Here is a 24,739-nt window from a genome sequence, read left to right as displayed (position 1 = left end):
TCTCTAATTTGCGTAGCGAGTCTGGGCTTGCAGAAAATGCAATCTAAACACCATCTATGTTGTTGGGCGCGATCTATGACACCTTTAGCATCTTCCAGTGAATGGTGAAGCCTTTGCAACCAATTTTGTAGAGTGTCCGGGGGGCTTCTTTGCTCATGTTGAATCTGATTGTTAATGTCTTGTAAGAGTGTCTTCATACGGTTGAGCTGATCTTGCAGAAGTTGAGTGTTTTCATCTCTGCGAAGAACGTCATCTATGTGCTGGTTGAGTGGAGCAATAACAACACTGCTTATGGTTCTGGATGCTACTTCAGTTGCTACTCCAGTTGCTACTCCAGTCAAAATTTCCATGGCTTTTGCAACTTCATACCAAAGCTCAGTAGAGCAAAAACAGAGGCAGAATCAATATGTAGAGAAAAATTTCTGCAAATTTATGTGTCCAAAGGTAGATTAAGCAGAAGAAATTTGTTGTTGAATTGGATGTCCAAAGTGACCAGAAATCACTGGACTAATATTTTTTTCTTTTGTTAGCATAATATTATGCTTTCCATGTTTGCTTTTATGTTGGCATCTTATACTTCGAGGCTCTATGGTGTAGACAAAAAGGAGGAATAAGAAAAATAAAAAGCATAGTGAAATTTACAATAACTTGTGTAAGAGCCCCGCCGTTGCGTTTTCTCTGGCCCGGAAATTCTTCTCCTGCAACTCCTCCAGCCACAGAACTCTGCCCCTGAAAAATAATACCCTGCATAATTATTACAGAATGACTCTTCAGAATTACTACAGTATGACCCTGCAGAATTATATCCTTAAAAACCCTGCGGAACTGTGACCCTGCAGAATTTCTTATATCCTTAAAAACAATTAAGAAACTGAAAAACAAACACAAATTCATTTTTAAATTGATTTACCTGTGGCCCTGAAACTTTGCCCCTGCTTCTCCTCCAGCCCAGGAACTCTGCACCCTGAAATAAAATGCAGGTACCCTATAGAATGAATTAATACAGAATAAATACATTGTCATCTACAAATCAAACATGAAAAAAAGAAAAGAGTGAATACCAAAGGTTCATTCTGCTCCTAATTTTATCATATCTTCATATCCTCCCTCCCTTTCAACTCTCACAGATCAAAACTCCAAGAAAAATCCTCACAAATAAAAATCAGAATAAGAGGAAAACAAAAAAGGAAAATAGAAAACACCAGAACAATGGAAAAAATCACAACACAGCAATACAACAGATCAACAAGAAACTGCGCATGGCCATGCTTAACACCAGGTATGAAAAGCAAACACCAAACAAAAAATCTCCACTCCCAAATGACGCTCCGCACCGCTCTACTTATCTACCTACATTCCAATTTAATAGAATCGCAGCCATTATATGCTGTTTCAGTGAAAATTTTAAATCCTTCCGTTACCCTGCGATTTTCGAAAATTTTGAAATCCATCCCCAACAGCCTGGCCTAGTACAGATAAGCACAAAAACACGCTGGCAAAGTAGGATGATTGCTTTTTGAATTTTTTTCGAAAAGGACCATTATTCATGGTATAACCATTTAATGATATAAAACACTGTTTTTTTATTATATTTTTTTAATATTAAATTTAATTTTATTAATAATATCAATTTCAATTTAAGTTTTTAAATAATTTATTATTTTAAAATTATTTTTAAGTTAATTTTTAAATTGATTCTAAAATTAGATTTGCCAAAATATTTTATAAAAGAAAATTATACAAAATGGTATCTATTTTATTCTATTTATATGATCAAGATTAGACGTTGTTAAAAAGCATGTTATCCATTTACTCTAGCTTAGATGTTGTTAAAGCACATTATCCACCTATTCTAGTTTTGATGAAGATGGTACAAATTCATAAAGTTTGATGGATAAAAAGTCAAATATAATCAATGGTAGTATTTACTTTCTTTATGGGATTGAAGTTAAATGTTGTTTTAAAGTATATGATCCCACTACTCTTAACTTTGATGATGGTGGAGACATATATATTAACTTTCTTATAAATACTACTTAGGTTGAAAATACCTTTTGGGATTAGTGTAAGATCTAACACTCTTTCTGACTTAGTGAAAGCTCACCTTAAGAGAATGTAAGGAAATAGATTTACAGTCCAAAACCTTGAAAGCTCACCTTCCAAGAATCTTTCGCTCCCCTTCAGAGAATGTAAGGTCACAAATTTAAAGTCCACAACCTAGATACATCTGGTAATAATCAAAGTTTCCCTTAGGTGGTATGGTTTTCCTTGAGTAATGGTAATGAGTGAGATTGCATTCAAAAATAACAACTAATGGTTGTCCTTGTTATTGGTTGATAATTGACTTCTTTTTCATTTCCTTGTTGTGAGAACAACCATCACTAGTTCTTAGCGAGGAATGCCCACTTATTATAGTCATTCAAAGAAATAGCCCAATGTACCAAATTCCAAACACTACATCTTGAGAGGTTCCTGATTGACTTTGTTCCACGGTGAATCAAGTGAGCCATCGTCCAACAAACCTCCCTATTTTTCTTATCTATAAGAGAATATACTCTCCAATCTTCTCATAAGAGACACAGTAGAGGCTAGTATTTTCATAAGGGTGGTGTAAATCCTTTTTAGGCCTCCCTCCAATATCCAACACTTCAACGACTTGGAAGGGAGGAATCCATTTTGAATTTTTTTAAGCATGCTTATGATCATTTTTTAATCCCCTTCTATCAATAATTTGTTGTATCCATTTTGAATATCCTCTTGAATTGTGTAGCTTGGGAGGTACTCCACAACCATAGGAGTTGGGTTTATGTGAGTTTGCACCACAAAAGGGTTTGTGGGCGAAGAACCCCAAGCATTATGGTTTTGTACCCAAGGTGTGGGTGTGAAATCTAGCAAAATAATTATTATTTACTGATCGTAGCAAGTGGAGAACCCTAAAAGGACTTATCGTAACCTAAGCCAACCATGATGGTGTTTTAATTAACTGGAAGAAACCCTTACCTTAATTTAGTTGGGGATATTATTGTAAAAGAAAAGTTTGCAAGGCTTGAAGAAGACCCTAGAGAGGGCTAAACGTTGCCCAATAGAAACTATAAGAAACCAAGTCGTAGATCACTAGAAGACACATAAAAAAGATGGCTTATCTCGTGTAATCATGCCCTAGGAAGAGGTATGAGTACCTCAGGAGTCACAGAGACCTAATGAAGGATGAGTGAGAGCATAAAAGGGCAGATCCAAGACTAAAAAAAGGTCGAGGTTGCTCATAGTTGTGGGGAAGATTCTCCATTTCATTATGTCCTCAAGGAAGGCGGATCTACGCAAGAACAGGAGGCTCTTTCTATGTAAAGGCTAAGGCCTAGGAAGGACTAATTTTGTGGTGCTACAAACCTCAAGTCATTTCCCTAAGATCTACTTTTGGATGCGCTCAAATTGTGATGGAAGAAAGGGTCGAGAATCCTACAAATCAGATCATGACCTAGTGATAAGGCCATAGATCTAAGGCCAATTTTCCATGGTTGCGATATGAGATTAGGGCAGCCAAAGATTTGTATGGGAGTGTGAATTTAGGGCAGAAGTGAATGAGAATGTAGTGTGATGAATAGGGCCAACGAATGAGAAGAAACAAGTAGAGAATGGCCTAACTGATGGGTGATCTCATAGCATAAAATCTACAAGCCCTAGATCAGTCAAGCATTGATTGGGTGAGGGATATCCTTTAATCCTAGATCATGATGAAGGGTTTAAAAAGTTAAAAATTGTCATGTGCACTAGTTGATTCACCTATGTGTGTAGATTTTGTTGTGCAAAGTAGTTTTTTGTGGAATTTGAGTGAGTTTGTATTAGAGATTATAAGACCTAAACCTAATTATCAAGTGTCACAGAAACTCAACATATCCACCTTCAACCCATTTCAACACAAATAGCTCTGCAAAGATGTTGTTGTCTATGCCTGTCAATCCTGTAAAAATATTTAGCATAAATTCTATAGCATCTTTGAAAGTTCATTCTTAGATAGGCAGACTAGGGTTGCCTTTAGAGGCACCATCAAAGTTTAGTTTTATTGCTCCAAGAAGAGGGGCACTCCATTTAGAAGGAATGTTGCATTTTGGAAGAGGGAACTCAGGAGGAGATTTGAAAAGAGGGAAAAATATCTAATGATTGAAGAATTATAACTTCCTGGTGGTTGCAGATTGAATCTTGGGGGGGCCAATTGCAGGATAAAATAGTTTCCCTAATGTTTTTGATAAATTTACCACAAGCATCTTCTTTAAATTGTGAGTTTTTTTTTTAATTTTCCTACTACATTCTCTCCAAGTCTCCCATAAAATGAATCATGGAAGTGATTGTCAAGCTTTGTTAATTATGACTTGTTAATAAAAAGGGAGAGATAGGATTACCTTGTATTATACCTATAAAAGGGATGAAAATAGTTGAACGATATCCATTAATAAGGATCGAGAAGAAAGCTTTTGAGAAGAGAGAAAGAACCAAGTGGATCCATTTCTCTATGAACCCAAAGGCAATGAAAAGACGATACATATATTGGTAGCTTATAGCATGCTTAAGGCATAAGGGTTGCAATTATACACAGAAGATGATACATGCTTCAGGCATAAGGGTTGCAATTCTACACATAAAAGTCAAAGAGAAATAGGTGGCGAGAACTTTTTCAAATTGATGAAATAAAAATAAGAATTAAGACTGTGTGATGGGTTGTCCCGAGATGAAGGATGATAGACAAAATCAACGTAATGATGACAACTAGATCCTTGATGGACTAAGTAACAACTAGAGGGAAGATTATGTTGAGACTAAGATTAGTGACCTAAAGGAGCTATGTACATTGATAGAGGCAGATTGAGGTGTTGTAGATTGGGAGGCAAGAGGGTCCAACATATGTGTTCAGGGCACGTGGACTGAAAGGGTTGTGTGTGGCCACATCAGCAAGTAGTTCAACTGTTGTCATATTCAAGGTAGATGAGGTTCCCTTCAAGCGAAATCTACCAGGCAAGAGATTAGGTTCCCTTCAACAAACAGCTAGAACAATGTAATTTCTATCCCACAACCACTGACAAGGAAGCTTTAGAACAAATGAAATGCCTGGTTGCAAAGGACAAATTCATCATTGTTCTGAAAATTTTGGGCGGAGGGAAAAGTCTCGAACTTGATCGATGGACAACAAAGATATTCCTACACTTTCAAGACATCATGATAGATGAGCTCACTGATATGGTGGAAGAGTCTAGAATCTACGGATGGGTTTCTACTGCCACCAATGCCACCTTCATCACAATAATCCCGAAGATACATAAGCCTGTCCCATTTTCTGATTTCTGCCCTATATCATTGTGCAACACCACGTACAAACTTATATCCAAAATTATTGCCAACCCCCTCAAACCCTTCTTGTCTTCATATATCATAGCTGAACAAGTTGGCTTCCTCAAACACTGCCAAATCCACGATGCAATTTATATAGCACAAGAATGTATCCACTCCATCAAATCCCACAATTTAGATGCCCGCCTCATGAAAATCGATATGATCAAAGAATTTGACTGCGTGGATTGGGAACTGATTTGGATGACCCTACGGAATATTGGCTTTGGCTCCACAATGACTGCCTGGAACCAATCCTGCATAAAATCTACCTCATTTTCGATATTGATCAATGGCCTTCCCACTGACTTCTTTTCGGTCTCCTGTGGCCTTCGTTGGGGATGTGCCCCGTCTCCTCTCATTTTCATCACCATCATGGATGGTCTTAGCAGAAGATTCACTGCTGCTCGCAACAGCGGGCTAATCACCGGGTGTATGATCATTGCCTCAACCCACGTCACCCATTTACACTTCGTGGATGATCTTCTCACTTTGGGGAAAAAAGACCCACTGGAATGGCACCACCTTTTCAAGATACTACTACACTTCGTGGATGATCTTCTCACTTTGGGGAAAAAAGACCCACTGGAATGGCACCACCTTTTCAAGATACTACAAGAATTTGGGACTGCATCCGGGCTTCTCATGAATTAGTCTAAATCTCTACTCATTTCCAGTAACCCGGAGGCAGTTTCGTCCACGGACATAGAAAATCGATTTGGGGTCAACGTTGTACACTTGGGCAGGGGATTCACATACCTTGGATTCAATTTGAAGATGATGAGCTACAAGATCATGGATTGGGACTAGCTCCTTAGAAAAATTGAATCAAAATTATCACATTGGTCACACAAGTGGATTTCATGGGGTGGACCAACCATGTCCCAAATCCTGAGCTTAGGTAGTAGATGTTGACAACTATGATACACCATCCAACAATCCAAGCAACAACCAGAAGCTGCCATACGATAACGAACAAACAACGATTACAAAAAATGAATTAACTTTTTTTCCTTATAATCCAAGCAAGCATTTCCAATTCAAATACATTTAGACTTTATTTTAATCGTAGAAATCTTCAAGCCGGTAGTAATAGCTTACTAGTTTTGAGTTTTTATGCAGACCCATCTTTATGTCACTGCTCGTAAACTTCAACAGTGGAATTAATGTATATGGCAATTGAAATGACAGTATGATCTGCAAGAAAGCAATGGAATAGCATTAGATTTTAGAAACATATAATGTTGCAGTAATCGTTACATTTATCTTATTTGAAATCTATCATTTAGTTTAAGCAAAAAAGATATACCCGGTGGTTGGAGGGTTTAATGATAACTTTTTTACTGGGGCTCCAGTGGCATTATGACATGACTATGTCGTAATATGTTGAAAATGTAAACTTTTGTGAATTACGCTGGAAGCTGGTTTCTTGGAGTGTTTCAAAAAAATTGAGCCTGTTCTGATTCTATCATTCAGATTAATCACGATACTGGGATCCTCTTAAGAACATGGGATTCATTGCTAGCTGAAAAGAATGGTAAGCTTTTGAAAGTTTACTAAACCTGCAGTTTTGGGTGTAATGGTGTAATGGAAAACCTCAACATGGTATGAGACTCTTGGCCATGTTTACAGATTTAAGAGTGCGATTAGAATAATTGTCACACTCATTTCATTGTGAATAGTAATTTTCACACTCATTTCATTGTAAATAGTAATTGTCACACACTCATTTCATTGTGAATAAAATTAAACTGAATAATTGCCAATTCCCCACCCTAAAAAATGGGATTAATTGTCCAATCAAAATAATGATAAAAGTTTGAAAATTTACTAAACCTAGATAAAACATTTCAAAGATTCAAATAATAGAATAATACAGATGGCCACATTGATTATCAAAAATTTCTATTGACCCTGCTTATATTTAAAAACGTACCGATGAAATAATAATAAGCTTCCCAGCACCAGAAGAGCCATAGATAACCGAAACTATCAAACTTGGGACGATGGCAATAGATCTTGAGAGAAAATTATGCAGCCACACCTTCATTTTCATATTAAGAAATCCCTGCAACAAAAAAAAAGATACACCAAAATTTAATGTCATTCTGTTATAAGAATACTATGGAAATCATAGGTGCAACTGTCAATATTCTTGTTCCTTCAACTGTAAAAAAATCAATACGTGGTTGCAATGCAATATTAATGTACCTGCATGATATACTGTCCAGCATATGTTCCTGTGATCGACGAGCTCTGCCCAGCTGCTAGTAGTGCAACGGCATAAACGGTTGAGCTAGTTTTCCCTAGAACATTCTGAAGAACAACAGAAAAGGTTTCCAGTTTATGTGTTTCCACAGAACCCAACTGATCAACACTCCGAATAATCTCAATGCCAAATATATGACTATCTGTGTATACTAACAAAATTTCTGGGGTCTTTTTTTTTAAGTTGCACAGCAATGAATTAAAGCCTTGATAAATGGGTGAGTTATTTGGACTGCAAAATTATGGAAGGGCTTCAAAATGCTATAGGAGGGAAGAAAATGATTAACACTACTGACAAAGTGGACGAAACATTTTCTGGGGATTGAATGATCAACTTACCTTTAATAGAAAAGATGCTCTATTCAGATCCAAGTTGTTACAATTGTCCGAATCCTCCGGAGATAAGTTTGGGGAAGAACAGACTGCCCCGCTCACAGGAGTAACAGCAATGTTGATCAAGAATGCTATAAATAGAGCAACCCCAGTTTCTACAAGGAAATAAGTGGTTTACTCCAAGCAGGGTTAGGATGCCCACCGGTGTTGAGGCTCTGGGCACTAAACCTGCTCCAGCTTTTGAACTGAGCATAAACGAGAACCATTCCTGAGCATTCAATAGATCAGGTCAGATTAATTGAGGAAAATCTAGAGTAATCAGTTAAAAACACAGAAGAGGATGTATAAAACAATGAACTTACCCGAGTAACCAAATTGCTGATGATATCTCAAAACCAGACTCTGAGAAAGCAAAGCCTTGCAGATCGTCGCAAGCAAACCCTTACAGATCGTCGCAAGCAAGAAAATTGAATCATGTAGCGAAGGAATGAGGCCAAATAGTGGGAGGGGTGAGTGAGTTAGTTTCCTTGTAACCCTCCTCCTTTGTAATCTACATCGTCCATCGGATAGGATCACGGAGAATCATCGATGTGTTGGTGAATCCTGGAGCGAGAGATGACAAGTGGATGGAGCAGATTTAACATCGAGAAGGTTCAAAGGCCAAGCGGTGACTCTAATAATAGGACACGGTGAATCTGGAGAATTTCCTTCTCAAGCAGAGGCCAGAAGAGAAATAACCACACCTATCATATCAAAAGAGAAACTGTATTCGCTGGATAGTCAGAGAAAGCCTAAAATAACCCGGATAACCTTCATGCATGTGTACCTATACACCATTAACAGATAAATGTAAGCGGGGTATTGAGGACGCATCAGGAAAATATATAAAGCAGTTGTCGAGCAAAGAAGACTCTGAACCTCACCTGTAATAAATAACATATGTGCAAAATGAAACCCCGGGCGACAGAAAACCTGGGTACAAAACCCCAAGTTGGTACTCATGTTCGGATTAAGAAAAATGTGGGAGGGTTGACTCCATGCACAAGTAACAAAGGGTTTTCCTCTCAAACCTGTTGGGGTTTTTCCTCAAATAACAGGACACAGTGAATCTGGAGAATTTCATTCTCAATCGGAGACCACAGAGAAATAACCACACCTGGCATATCAAAAGAGCATATGTATTTGCTGGGTAGTGGGAGGAAGCCTGAAATAACCTGGATAACCTTCGTGCACGCGTACTTGTACACCATTAACAAAGAAATGTAGCAGGGTATTGAGGATGCATCAGGAAAATATATAAAGCGACTATACAGCAGAGAAGACTGTGAACCTCACCTCTAATAAATAACCTGCGTGCAAAATGAAAGCCTGAAAGAAAACATGTGTACAAAACCCCAAATTGGTACTCATGTTCGGATTAAGAAAAATGCGGGAGGGTTGACTCTGTGCACAAGTAACAAAGGGTTTTCCTCTCAACCCTATTGGGGTTTTTCCTCAAATAACAGGGCACGGTGAATCTGGAGAATTTCCTTCTCAATCGAAGACCACATAGAAATAACCACACCTGGTATATCAAAAGAGCATATGTACTAGCAATTGTCCCAAAAGGTACAAAGAGAGGCCTATAGGATTATTAAATTGGAATTGTTGAATTTTTCTAGCAGAGATGTTGGTTCAAGCCTAAGACTATATCCAGGAATACTGAAACCATGATCGAAGACACAAAAGAATGATCAAACAGAACACATGCCAACTTATAAGACAAAACACATCATAGACTCTCTAGCATATGATGATGAATGCAGATGGAAATCAGTGCAGAAGGCCACCCCATATAGTCATGATCGAAGCCAAGAAGCAGAAAAACCCATTCATAGATACAACAATAATGTGCACGCCAGGAGCTATGACAGTCCAATGATCTGACAGGTTTAAAGCATGGGAAAATCAACCCTCAGGAAGCCACAAATAACTTCGCAATAAAATATAAAATATAAAAGCCTGCATGCCGCCTTCTTTATTTAAGAGTCTTCAGCGCTGGAAACAAATCATTACCTATTTTCCAGATAATTCATGGTAAGATTAAAATTGGCTATACCACAGTATGAAGTCAGCCCTGCTGAAACAGATAAATGTACACTGAGAAGTCTTACCTCCAAATCCTGGAATAATCCCAAGTTGAAGTTTTGGAAACCCAAGCTGTGCTTTTGGGGTTGAAATACGAGCATGACAAGACTGCGTAAATTAAATACATCCATGATAACTCAAAACATGTAAGTTCCCAAAATTCCCCTTCCAAAACATAAAAGTACAAGAGATGGACAATCATTGCCACATACCATTGCTAATTCTAATCCACCATCAAGCGCAAGCCCTTGAATAGCAGCTACGGAAGGTTTCTTAGCCTCTATAACAACACCAAAAGGCCAAAAAGGTCAGAGCCAGAAAAAGGTTCCATCCTAAAAACACATAGAATCCTTTTCCAAACTTTCAGGGGTGCCTAAACATCCATCAGAATCTTAATTTTTTTATGTTAACAATATCAACATATCCAGCTACGTATTACAATACAGGAAAACATGTAGAATCCTTTACCAATACATTGATGAGTTCCTAACTATGCTATAAGAATGCTACTTTTAACTGTACCATCAAATCCAACTATACTCTACAATAAGCCTAGGTATCCATATTTTGGCACATTCCTAGAAAAGCTCAAAATGTCAAGGGTATGATAATGTTTCGCTTTATAGTATTCAAATAACATATGGAAAATAACGATCCAGCAAAATGTCTTTTACAAGAATTGGTAATGTTTTTTGAAATGACAAGTCAAAGTAAAAGCAACATTCCTCTATCTTATACATTATTTGTGGATTTGATAATAGCTAACATTCCCGAGATACAGTACCCCCACTTCAGCCATACATATCACCGACAACTTGCAACTTTAGTGAAAACAAAAAAAAGCAACATATATAACAAACGCCTACCTTCAATAGTATTGATCATAAGATCAACAGAAACTCTACCCAAATGCGACAAGTTCCCTGCTAGATACACAGTTACAGAGAATTGAATATGAGCAAACATGGAAACCTTTGAAACAATCTGCAACAGAATTTGAATTTTGTATGAAAACTTAGTTTGGCATACCAGTCTGTTGTACTTCCTGGAGAACGTTGATGTCAAAACCACCTGAGAATTTGCCTCCATTACCTAACAATGCCAAAACAGAGACATAGACATGAAATCATCTCGATTTTTGAACAGAAGCATTTACATCTCTCTCTATATATATGAATATATATAAAGATTTATAACACCATTGAACATTTAGTACAGTTTCCATCCCTTCTGCAAACTGCATTCATATCACTATCACTATTATAATCAAACAATCCTTCAAAATTAGATTGCAACCGACAACTTCAAAACATGCATACCAGTGACAACAATGGCCTTCACATCATTTCTCCTCATTGCTTTGTCATATTTTTCTTTCAAGCCTGCAAGAACTGTAAATAAAACCAATTGAATGGTTACTACAGATATTAAGTTAAATGATAACACATATGCTAATCCATTACTTACACCAAGATATCAACACACAAATGCGTATGTCATTAAGCCTTCTCTTTCAATGAACATAAAATTATGACGTAGTCAACTACTTACTGGACAGTAATATGATGAATTTGGTAAGGTTGACCTATGATTTGGAATTGGTATGTGCAAGGTTCACCGAAAGTTTGTTCTTGAAATTTATTACAACGATGAATGGTTCTATGTTATGATGATCTTGATAATGCTGATCTACAATCTAGAATCTGCATTATGAGATTCCCTAATGGAAAGAGCTCTTTCTTGAAATTAATTATCACAATTAAGGGTTCAACCAATTAGTAATATGTATTTGTTCTAGATATCGCTCTAACTTTTACGCTATGCATTCCACATTATGTATTTCTCGTAATCAACTATGCTTTTATTGCAAGACTTGAATATCCTTTCTTTCCATAGGCTTATCAGCATATTTCATTACTCATTTTCACAACAAAGAATGTCCAAGATAGTTCTCATTTTTCTAACTATGCTCATAATCTTTAATCTCAAAATCACATCTCTGTATGCAAAGGTGTCATCAGGCTGACCTGATTTTATGTTTGTACTCTCTTTTCTCATTAACAAGACTTCAGAATCCCATATTTTTTTTAACACCTCCTTCTAAAGATTCTTTAAAAGCTGATAGTTTTCATTAACTTGCAGCTCAATCTCAGGATTAGATCAAGCAAGCATCCATAAAAATGAAGATGACTCTGACAAGAGTAGACTCCTCGATTACTTTAAGCTTTGCCCACTCTATCCAAAATTTGCCAAAAAAAGTGAGAATTCAGTACAACTTCTACAACGTAAAGCTAGTTTGGCCAAAAAGCAGCTTCTTCAGAAAAACAAAGAAGCATGAGAAATTTAAAGAATGTCGCCAGACTATTCTAATTCGTCTGAATTTCCAAGTTCGACTCTGTTCTTTGAGGAAACCAAATCTAACTTGACCCCGAGTCATATATTCAGACTCAAGGTCACAGGCGAGTCAAACTGATTCAATAAGTTCCGACTTCCAAGTGATGTTTCAGACTTTGCCATCTCTATCTAAAAGACAGAGAGAACCCAAAAAGACACTCGTTGTGTTTGTTTTTCTAACCTAATTCGACAGCAGCCAACCAACAAACCTGTGTCACCTATCGAGAATCCATTGCATTTCAAGTATGTGTGTGTATATAAAATCTAAAATGAGTTGTCTTTAATATTCCCATTTTATAGCTGTCATAAATACTTGTATTAATCAAAAACACATTTTCTCCCCCGAAGGTATTTTTTCCTTTGTTGAGCTATGGTCTAGAGGTCGAGACAGGGAAGTCACCACAATAACAACCCAGGTTCAAACCGCAGCTGGAATAGAGCCCCACTCGTGTATGAATCGGCGAAGATTTATAGCACCCGCATTAATAGAGGCTTTATGGGATGAAGTTGGGATTTATTGCTCCCAACAGACCATAAAAAAGTGTTTACTCCTGCCCAGAAAAAAGTAAATTTAGTGTATCTTTTACTTTCCCAAATCAATTTACAAGTTTTTCCCGAGTTCGAATTAACTCTTGATATTGGGCCTTTATAATTCGTACTCGAAGTCGAGATTGATCACTTTGACAATTTAATTTCCAAACTGTTGGGCTTTGGCCAAGCCATTCTCAGAGTCAAGTCTGGTAACTTCAACAATATTGTGCCAAATTTCCACAATTGTCATTTTATAGAGTTGTAAAAACTTCTAAACAAAATTTAAATAAAATAAGTTAATTTTCTTTCCTTAAAATTATCACTCCCCGGATCGTGCTAGGATTTTCAAAATGAAGTTTTCAGAATCTACAGACCTCTTTATACCAATCTGAATTCGACACCAAATAATTTATCTTTTCTATCAGAAAATCAACATTTTATCTCACAAACAGGTTTCCAGTAGATTTGACGATTAACCCTAGCTTTTACTAGAATGAAAACGAAAATAGCATAAAACATGTAATAATTAATACTAAAAAAACAGCAATTAAAACCCTTTTAAACCTAAAAACATCATGAAAACAAACATCTGATCCTTAAATCAAGCATCGTTAAAACCCTCAAATACATAAAAATTTTAGTTTCAGCTCAAGATTCTATGATTTCTATTTTCAATTTTGTAAAAAATCATTTCGAGCCCTTACGTGTTTACTGCCAAAGCATCGACAGTATAGACCTGTAGCTTTCCCCTGCAAAGAAGGGGAAAAGGAAGTTGTATACGATGATGAGCATGCAAAACAAAAGACCTATGATAACAGACACATCATATATTCAACAAGAGCCTTACTTGCGAGGGTTGGCGTGTAGTGGGTGATAATGAAGAAAAAAATTTCAGGTAGACTTTACGCTTTTGTTGAATGAACCTAAGATCCAAGTGAAATTGGGAAAAATTTATCCAAGACAGATAAACAAAATTCCTGGTGAAAACCTCAGAGAGAGGATTTGTAACACTGAAAGAGGGTTTGCAACGGCTTCCAAGTCCGAGGAAGAAAAAGATACTTGTGGTGTGCTAAATTCCTGGTGAAAACCTCAGAGAGAGGATTTGTAACACTGAAGGAGGGTTTGCAACGGCTTCTAAGTCCGAGGAGGAAAAAGATACTTGTGGTGTGCTAGTGTAGGTTTCACCTCGAGCACCAGAAGAGCGAGGTTGCAGAGCGCCAACGGCCAAGGGAGAAATGAGAAGCATGTTTCGGAATTGGGGAGAGGTGCAGGGATCTGCATGAAAGGCGCAGGGATCGACCCTGGCAAGCGTAACAGGAAGAGCGAAATGTCAGAACTGAATTGGACAGATGTCAGGTTCATATGGTTTACAAATGTCACGTTCAAACTGAAAAGGTTGACGATCGACCAGATGTCGAGTAGGAAACCATGCCAGATGTCAGTCCGAGAATGAAAGTGTAGACGAAGGGGTTCATTCATAGGAAGGCCTATCGGCCTAAATATTGTAGTTAACATGCCGCAAGGATATACTAGCAATTGTCCCAAAAGGTACAAAGAGAGGCCGATAGGATTATTAAATTGGAATTGTTGAATTTTTCTAGAAGAGTTAATTGGTTTGTGGAAAACCTTGTTTTCTTGGACTGGATCATTATGCGATTACTTTTCTTTAGATGTTTTGTTTATATCTATATTACAAGAAACACATTGAATGTCTTATTTCATTTCTGCTATCCTTACTAATATCCTTTCCATGCTTTTTCTTGATCAATTTGATGAAATATTCCATTATACTTTGGTAACGCTGGCTGGCTAGCTGGACCATGTAACTCTCGCATTTTAATGCAGTAAACGATCTTCGAATCCCCTGGAACTTCATCACTTTGCTCATGATTTACGACCAACCTTGGAACTTCATTACTTTGCTCATGATTTACGATCAACTTTCATCGAATAAAATTATGAAATATTGTGTTTTCTTTTAACAAGGTGGAAAAACCTATCATAATTCAGTTGTCAAACCAGCAGTGAGGACAATTATCTTTGGCTGTTAACAGTTAATGCATCGCTCTTATTCAAGGAAAACCACGCCCCAACTGGAATAACCTGTTAGTGGTCCGTAAGGGGGCAGACTTTCACACCTGCTAGATGTCTCTGGGTCTTGGGCCTTAGACAAGCAGAAACAGTGTTAGGGCATTGAAACATTGTTATGACAACACTGTGAAACATTTCTTTTTTATCAAACAAAAGAGCAATGAACCTGTTGAAACAAATTGAACCTCTTTTATAGTCGAAGGAAAGAGTGAGATTGTTGATATTAACCTCTTCAAAAAAAATGAACCTCTTTTATAGTTGAAGGAAAGAGTGAGATTGCTGATATTAAGTAGTTCAGAGTGTTTTTCTTACATCTATTATAACAATATTTATTAATATATCAAAGCTCAACATGGTATTTACATAGATCTGAACCACCAGCCAGCCCATAGTTATACTCGAGTGTTTCTCTGGGGCTGTAAGCCATTACAATAATATTCATCAAGATATCAAAGCTGAAGATTTGAACCTGGATGAGAAAGATAACAATCATTTCACCCAACCACCGGTCAGCCTACAATTATACTCGAACGCATTATAACAAAAATCATCAAAATATCAAAACTCAACCTGTCATTGGTGGAGACTTAAACCTAGATGGAAAAGATAACAATGATAACAATCATTCCACCGAATTAAATAACCACAATCAAGAAAATCCAAAATATTGTTAATCACGGTATCAAATAAAACTCTGATGAATAGATAAATTGGCTCTGGCCCACATTTAAGTCAACTTTATAATAAAACAAAGATGCTTCAAAGCTCAACATGTCTTTGGTAAAGATTTAAATCCACATGGAAAAATAACAATCATTCCACCCAATTAAATAACGGCAAATATGTAAATTTAATCAGCGTTACATGATTTATTCGATGGATATAACTGTTAACTTAATGTGGATATAACTGTTAACTTAATGTGTGATTAAATGCTAAATTAATGCATGGAACATAATAGCTGGGTATTCCATACCATGGCAGCACTAGTGCAGTTAAATTGACAGATACACAGAATTAATTGAACACAAGGAGCCAACCATGGACTGGTGTGGTCACAGGACTCTGGAAATGAGCCAAAGTTTAGAAATGTACTATGGTTTCCACTTAAAAATTTGTAATCCCGATTATGAGCATGTGGTAGCTTTGCCCAAGGGGCTAGGAGACGGACATATTCCCACCCAAATTAAATTAACCCTTAATACCACAATCCAAAACATTGTTAATGACCGTATCAAATAGAACTCTGATGAATAGATAAATTGGCTGTGGCCCACGTTTTAGTCAACTTTATCGTGAAACAGGGATGCAGAGTTTAGCCAAAGCTCCCCCACCATATTTAAAACAGAAAGGAAATTAAGAATGGAGAGAAAAAGTTGCAGGAAGCCATGTGCAAAAAGGCGGGTGTTGACAAAGCGGTTGACTAAACATAATTTGGTGGCATGTGCCTGTCTTCACCTTATTTCTAACTGCCAATTCATTTCATCTTTATCCGCATTTAGTGCATATATCTACTCTCCCTTTTCTGCCTTTGCAGACCCATGCCACCTGGAAAGCCAAGCGACAACGACAATACTCTTAAAATGGGGTTTTCGGCGTTTCGAACACAGGCGAGTGGAATCTTCTGTGTAGTGCCGTCTTTAGTTAATAGTCGGTCATTTTCGTGGATAAAGCGAACGCACCACCCAGGTATTGTGGTGGGTGCTGCGTAGTAGTAGCGTTATATGCGGCGTCTATGGCTTTTGAAAAAAGCACGACTTTATACATTTGAGATGCTGAAAGGTAAGGTTGTCCCCTATCCAACCAGAAACAAATGCATGTGCCATCTATGATTAAAGTTTTTGTCTCATCCTTTGTCCAGTTCACAAATATTTTGCCAATATCCATCCTGGCCCATCTCCTTTCCTACTTCAGAATCCCACATATACATTTCAGTTAATTTGGGAGTTTGTTTTTTAAGAAAAGACCCACTCTCTGCCCACAGGATAACAAATATGAGAAAAATAACAAATATTTCTCTTTTTCAATTGGGTACAAGCATCAACATGGATGGAAAAAGGAGAAAAATTGTCTATTAGCATTAATCAATTTTTTCACATTAATGTTGTTTTTCACTGTTTTGGTGTATTGTTATGTAAACCTTACAGTGTAATCTCTGTTCAAATCATATTGTAATTGATATTTATGTGATGTAAGAAGTTTTCATCTGTGCTTGCAAGTAGGATTTAAAAGTCATAATAATAGTAGTTGTTGAGGTTATAGTAGTAGTAGTTGAAATTAACTCCATGTCACCAAAAAGTAAGAAGTAAGAGACCAACAGATTCTTCTCAATAAAAACAAAAAACATCATATTTTTCTTATTATTCTTATTATTATTCATATATTTGATGTTATAAATAATCTTGGAATATTTCTATGTTGAGATTTTGTTCTGACCAGTGGGTGCTGGACAGTGATGAAAAAAAGGGTTCTGTGGGGGTACAAATTTGCCCAAACATTTCAACTGAAGAAAGAATAAAATACATCCAAATAGAGATGGCTGCACAACAAAAAAACAAGAAACAAAAAACTCATTCTGAATCAAGTGCAACCTCTAAATTTGGTAGTTGCTCATCTCCTCATGGTACTTCTGCAAGCTCTGGAGGTAGAAGAACAATAGGGGATTTCCTTAATGTTGTTGGGAGGGATGATGTGGATGGAAAGATAGTCCGTTTTCTTTGTGCTTGCGGTGTACCATTCAATGTGCTTCGCTCTCCCTATTGGCATGAAATGGTAAAGGCCATCAATGAAGCCCCAAAAGGATACAAGGCCCCCAACTATGAGAAAGCTAGAACTGTGTTATTAGAAAGAGAAAAAGCTAAGGTTCAAAGAGCTTTGACACGTTTTACAAATGAGTGGGTAGATTCTGGGGTATCCATTGTATCAGATGGGTGGACAAATATTAGAAACCAACATTTGATAAATGTTCTTGGTGTTTCTTCTAGTGGTGCAGTATTTATTGCATGTCATGACTCCTCCTCCATCACTGCATCTGCACAAAACATTGCAGATCTCCTATTGAAATCAATCAAAGATGTTGGTCCGAATAATGTGGTTCAAGTGATCACAGATAATGCAGCAAATTGTAAGGCAGCAGGAAAAATTATTGAGCGTACTCATCCACACATCTTTTGGTCTGGGTGCCTGGTTCACACATTGAACCTTTTGATGCATGATATTGTGAAACACAAAGAATGTGGGTGGATTGCTAAGGTTTACAGGAAAGGGAAGCAGCTCATTAAATTCATCACGGGGCATACAAGGGTAAACTACTTCTATGGCACTTACTCCAAGTTGCAATTGCTTAAAATTGCAAAGACAAGATTTGTTAGTTATTACCTCACCTTTAGGCGGCTAGTGAAGGTGAGACAAGCTTTAACTAATCTGGTGTGTGCTGAAACATGGGATGAAATTAACACTGACACAGATGGTGCTAATGCAGTCAAGGACACTGTTCTTGACAGTTACTTTTGGTCATAGGTTAAATATGTTTTGCAATTCACCAAACCAATTTATTACATGATCAAGTTTGCAGATTCAGATCAACCAGTAATTGGGGAGGTGTATGAGCAAATGGATAGCATGTTGGGGCAGATTAAAGACATTGTTGAGCCTAGAGATACCACCTTGTACAATTATATTCGTGTAGAGGTGCAAAACCGATGGGAAATGCTAAATATTCCATTGCATGCATTAGCATATGTTTTGACACCTAAATACTATCATCCATCATGGCTTTCAACACCAGCACCTGGGGGGGGAAGCAGGAGAAAACCACACCAAGATCAAGAGGTTCACCAAAAATATATGGCTGCATTGAGTAAATTAATCCCTGATGAGGAGGACGCTGCATTGGTACGGAGACAGGTGAGCAACTATACGCTCAACACTGGTCCATTTGGGAGCATGCATGCAATTAAAGATCGAGAGACTTTTTCTGCTCTTGAGTGGTGGAACATGCATGGAGGGGGTACTCCACTTCTACAGAGTTTGGCATTGCGGGTGCTATCACAGGTGGTAAACACTTCTTCTGCAGAGAGGTGTTGGAGCTCTTATTCTTTCATCCACAGTGTTAAAAGGAACAGGTTGAGTTTAGACCGGGCAGAGAGCTTGGTTTATGTTCATTACAACTTGCGATTGTTGTCCCATTACTGTGAAGATGCAAAGTCTAATAAAGACTTGTTGATTTGGGACAAGAATCCAGAGGAGCCCAATTTGGAGGATGGAGTGTTGCGACTAGAGCAATTAGAGGATGCTCTTATCCAGGTATGTCCATTGTGGTATGAATTTTCCAATTTTCCCTTATAAAGCATTTCTCTAATTCATGTTTTTAATTTTTTTGTTAACTAGTGTTTTTTTTTTTACATGAATTTTTTGAGCGATTCTAGGATGATGATGACCGTGTTGATATGCCACCACCCCCACCCCCATCTGGTCCCTTGGTTCCTAGGTTCCATGGTTCAACACCAACAGCAGGGGGTTCTTCTTCATCAGTTTCAATGCCACGACTTCCACAGGCACCATCTTCTTCATTGCCACCACGTGGAGGCCCGCCACCACGTTCTATTCATGGTGGAAGGAGGAGAGATTAGTAGATATATTCACAATCTACTACTTTTTGTCATAGATTACTCATTAGACTTGTAGACTTGTGAATTTGAATTTTGAACCTTTTTGGCTTGGCGGTGACCAAGTGACATATTTTGTAAACATTATTATTTGAATTTTGGACATGACAAATGTTGACAGTTGCTCACTTGCTAGATAAATCATAATATGCTCTATGTTTTATGTTTTATAATATGCTTAAATGTTTTATGTTTTATAATATGCTTAAAAATTTGATGTATGTTTGTAATAGCTAGAATATAGATGATTGTTGTACATACTAGTAACTACAATGGAATCATGGATGCCATATCTATCTTGATTTATGCAAAAATATGCATGTTTTCATGTCTTCTACAATTAATTTGGTATTTGGGATGTTTGTTTTGAGTATAAATGCAAAAAAATATAAATATATATATATATAGCAGACGCTTCCGCGGACACTTCGCTTCCTAGATTTTTGGAAAATGACGCTTCCGCTTCCAAAAAACGCTTCCGCTTCGCTCCCGCTTCGTGCAACATTGGTTCTGACATTTATAATCACCTTCTTCTCAATGAATTGTATTTTCCTAATAAACCATCGTTTTATATTCACTAGGCCAATATGAAACATCATACATCGTAACAAAGAGGTAACAAGAAGGTGGATGATGATATTACAAGCATCAATTTTCATTAAAGCTCTGAGCTTCGCTGGCTTGGAGAGTAAATTGAAAAAGTTTCTCATCTCTGTGAAATACCGTTATTACACCTCAAAATAGATTTAACAATGCCACATTAAAAATGCTCTGAACAAAGCCTATGTTCGAAAAAGCTAAAACCTCTCTGACACACGTAGGTAGGCAGTGCAGGCTTCCCTAGTGACAATGAAAAACACAATTGCCTAATAAACAGACAGTGCTCTGTGTTTCCCAAGTCTAGAATCAAACATAGGTACCTAAAAAGCAGAGAGTTATAGCTCTGTGTTTCTCTTGCCCTATATCAAAAACATCGTCTACCAACTTCAATCGATTTGCCTAGTAGTGAACTGCAAATTATAATATCAAAAACATCGTCTACCAACTTCAATCGATTTGCCAAGTAGTGAACTGCAAATTATAAAATCAACTTGATCATAAAAACAGAAACAGAAAATCATTCTGTAAATTTGAAACCAGAGTTATTAAACACTTTGATTATGAGAAAAGGCTGTTCCAGTGTAAATAGATATAAGTAAAGATAGATATTTATGCCATTGCATGCATAGGATCAAACCTACTCTTCATATTTTGTTATTTACGTACCAGTGTATGTAATTATTTAGGTTTCTATTCAACTGAAAAGATGTTCGACTGTGTTTTCTGATCTATATAAAATTTCCTTAATTTAATGAAAGATAAAAAGCTTGGATGATATAACAGACTGAATGAAAATGCCACATTTCTTTTAACTAGTGAAATACAACATAATGCGCTGTTGTTGCGGCCTGTCACTCCAGAATGTACGTCTAAATATGTTAATGATAAATATGCAATTCAATGCCAAAATACTCTTAATTTATACCTTAACCTGTTAGTGAATCCTGATTCTTGGTGTATGTGTATAAACGGTGGATGATGAACAATAGAGAGTCTATTCTCGCTGTGCGTTTGGAAATAGAACCATGAAAGAAACAGCATAGTCACTGCATTGGTGCTTTGAGGAATCCGATTAAATTAATACATTATATAGTTTATTTCAGTATAGGTAAAGAAGCATCTGAGACAATAAAGCTTATGTAGTCACCAGTACCACTGATACTATGAACAAAATTGGTCCAAAAACCATGGACAGGAACAATACAAAGAAACGCAGGCATGGCATTTGCGCTTGACAAATCAGATTAAATTATTACATTGTATTGTTTATTTCAATATCGGTAAAAGAGGAATCCGAGACACAGTACACCCCTTGTAGCCACAGCTGATACTATGAACAAAATTGGTCCGAAAACCTTGTACAGATTATTTGATCTTTGAAGTGATTGCACAGATATGCTAGAACTACTAAACACACTGAAGCATAATGCTTATCACAATGGGAAAAAATGTGTTAACTACTGAATTAGCTACCCATCCAATCATATCAGGTATGATATTTTGGCAATATATATGATATGAGTTCAGAGGATTGCATTCCTCTCCCAACGGTGTCAACCCATACCAGAATATGCACAAACAACAGAATGGCTGGCACCTGGATCAAGAGTTCTTGATCACAAGACAAATTCTCAGTAAATAAATTATATAAGCCCGAAAACACTGGGACAATCCTTGCCTTCTGAAATAAATGGCACGGACCTAAACAAACCAAATTAATAATTAACACTCTTCTGCATCTGATTTTAGGGTAATTTCATGACCCAGTGGTGATTATGAAACAAGGCCTAAAAGTCGAATAATTAGAATTTAGAGATATAAAACATGGTAACTGTAGAGGGCAAGGAGCAAAACCCGCATGCTGGATACTAGAAATTTTTATGCAATGGCAGCTGATGATGTTAGCACCAATTATGGTGATAAGGAGAGGGACTGGATTTAGGAGAAGGGAGAGCCAGAGCAGATATTGAAATAAGAGAGCATTAAAGTTTATAATTGACAGCAATAGGGTTTGTGGTTTAGGTGTAGATGTTGGGTTTTCTGTACCTGTTGGATCAGTTATTCTCTCCATCTCCTGCTGAAGATGTTGCGGAGCCGGCTTCCTGCGAGTCTTTGAAGAATCTTCTTGGCACCTGCAACCTCCATCTCTGCGAGATTTTGCAGATGTTGACATGCTCCAGCTGTGGCAATCTTCTTCCTGCAGGTTTTGCTGGTTGAGAGAGCCAACAATGCAGAAAGGGGGAACTTTTTAGCCACAGTCTGGTTTCTGGGATCCAGCAATTGCACCAGACGGGCCACGCTCTTGTCATCCTTGATGAATTCCTTCCTGTTGGTCTGCACAACGAGCAATGCAGAAAGTGCCTGAGCAGCCGCCTCCTGAGATGTGCTTGGCTTGGCTTCCAACATCTTCACCAGAGGGGGAATACACCCTGCTTCACCCAATGCCTTCTTGGTTATCATTGCTGAATGAAAGATTGCAGATAGAGGAAGCAGCCAGTTGCTGGACAGTCGAATGCCCATTTTTCAGAATAGAAGCCAACTGCTTCAGAAACCCTGAAGAAGAAACCAAGGCCTTAGCAGTGCTGACAGAAGCAGAAAGACTATTTAGCGCTCTGATGACGAGCTCCTGCGATTTGGGTGTAGTGGGTTCTTCTAAAAGACGTAACAAGGTTTGAATTCCGCCTTCTTTGGCAATCAACTGACCCATTTTCTCATCTTGGGAAGCCATTGCACGCAGGCACTCTATTGCATTTTCTTGCGCAGACGACATACCAGAAGAAACCAGATTGAGCAGAACAGTAATCGCCCCTTCTTCCGCCATCGTTTTCCCTATCTCTTCCACAGCGGCCACATTCCTCAGCGCCCCTGCAGCCATGGCCTGTGCAGCCGGGGTTCCCGATTTGCAAATATGAATCAGAACTGAAACCCCACCATAAGCCGCAATTCCCCAAGCATTTTCTGCATTGCTCGTCAGCCCTCCAATGGCCGCCGCAGCCTTTTCTTTACACAACGAGCTCTCGGATTCCAGGAGCCGAACCAATGGACCTAAAGCGCCCTCCACAACGAGGATATGCTTGCACCCATCGGTCAAAGAAAGAACAGACGCAGCCATGGCCGCAAGCTCTCGAATAACAGTTATATTCGAATCCAACAAATGCACCAAGTAGCCAATATCGCCTTCCCCGGCCACAAGAACTGCATTTTTACCATCCTCAGCGAAGAGCTGAACCAGAGATTCCAAAGCCTTCCGTTTGAAATCTGCGTTGCCAATCTGGAGTCTAGCAAAGAGATCCTTGATAAAAAAATACCACATCTTCTCGCCCAGCACCCCGTCCAGGCATCGACAGCACTATTGCATTTGATGCATTGCTTGGCCAAATCTCTAGCCTGCTCGAGACTCGAACGCACGTCGGGCAGGAGTTCCTTGATGAGATCATTTTCTGTCCAGTGAGGAGACTCAGCTACTGAGGTCACACAAGCCTTCAGTTGCTCTAATCTTGTTCGAATTATCTGCCATCGCCCTATGAAGGCCTTAATTGTCGAAACGTTTATCAGAAGAACTGGTATCAGCCTCTGAACAATTGCCAGCAGTGACGCAGAAGAACTGAGGGCCTGCGGGCATCAGAGTTTTTGCAGGGCCAGATTCAATGCACTGCAGAACTTGGAGGAGAAAAGAGGGCAACTCAATCCATATTTGGAAAAAAGCAGTCAAAGTGCAGTAAAAAATGCACTGCAGAACTTGGAGGAGAAAAGACAACTCAATCCATATTTGGAAAAAATCAGTCAAAGTGCAGTGAAAAAGCAAAAGAGGACAACTCAATCCATATTTGGAAAAAATCAGTCAAAGTGCAGTGAAAAAGCAATCAAAGCCCAGTGCATGATTGCGACATGAGATTTCAAATCAATTGTTGAAACTATCTCACCTGGTCGAACGGAGTAGGGTAAGGAAGACCTATCTATTTAGATTTAAATTTTATATGCAAATTATGTGAGATTAAAGTGATTTAATGTGTATGCAATTACAACAAAAGTGACTATAGCCCTTGCCAAACTGGTCGAACGGAGTAGGGTAAGGAAGACTTATCTATTTAGATTTAAATTTTATATGCAAATTATGTGAGATTAAAGTGATTTAATGTGTATGCAATTACAACAAAAGTGACTATAGCCCTTGCCAATGAAATCATGAGCTCACTTTTATCAAAAAATTATGATGATTTTTCTTGTTTAAACTTTTAAAATTAATATATCAATAAGATTTTAATTCAATTTATGATGGAACAATTTAACTGGTCATTGAATACAATTAATGCATACTTTTGGTCTAGCAATGTCAAAGATGAACATAT

At 37.8% G+C, this 24,739-nt stretch overlaps 2 protein-coding genes across 13 annotated transcripts in view; both read right to left on the bottom strand.

The window, feature by feature from the left end:
• The window catches only part of LOC149149294 (uncharacterized), a 187,752-nt gene that overhangs the window by 42,354 nt on the left and 120,659 nt on the right, over positions 1–24,739 (bottom strand). For 7 of the 11 annotated variants that reach the window (XM_089445901.1, XM_089445893.1, XM_089445897.1 and 4 more), the window contains 4 exons: positions 7,591–7,695; positions 7,316–7,447; positions 6,481–6,576; positions 911–985 (listed from right to left, as the gene is read on the bottom strand). In XM_089445901.1, the coding sequence (XP_089302027.1) occupies positions 911–985; positions 6,481–6,576; positions 7,316–7,447; positions 7,591–7,695 (408 nt within the window). The remainder of the gene's footprint in view (positions 1–910; positions 986–6,480; positions 6,577–7,315; positions 7,448–7,590; positions 7,696–24,739) is intronic. The other 4 variants (XM_089445894.1, XM_089445898.1, XM_089445899.1 and 1 more) reach the window with 4 other exon arrangements.
• On the bottom strand, positions 8,343–22,818 carry LOC149149296 (peroxisomal fatty acid beta-oxidation multifunctional protein-like). 2 transcript variants are annotated; one of them, XM_089445909.1, is made up of 7 exons: positions 22,437–22,818; positions 11,427–11,498; positions 11,137–11,199; positions 10,974–11,030; positions 10,320–10,387; positions 10,134–10,215; positions 8,343–8,806 (listed from the first exon to the last, which is right to left on the bottom strand). In XM_089445909.1, exons 1-7 carry the CDS (start codon positions 22,561–22,563, stop codon positions 8,793–8,795), a joined length of 483 nt encoding a protein of 160 aa, XP_089302035.1. In that variant the 5' UTR covers positions 22,564–22,818; the 3' UTR covers positions 8,343–8,792. The 2 variants fall into 2 exon arrangements, with proteins under 2 accessions (XP_089302035.1, XP_089302034.1); XM_089445908.1 differs by lacking the exon at positions 8,343–8,806 and adding an exon at positions 9,983–10,035.

Source organism: Pinus tabuliformis, chromosome 9 (assembly GCF_031772625.1).
Source record: "Pinus tabuliformis cultivar Carrire ecotype Pingquan chromosome 9, CPIR1, whole genome shotgun sequence".
NCBI classification, from domain to species: Eukaryota; Viridiplantae; Streptophyta; class Pinopsida; order Pinales; family Pinaceae; genus Pinus; species Pinus tabuliformis.
Note: the sequence above shows the minus strand (reverse complement) of the source record. Positions and strands in the feature narration are given on the sequence as shown.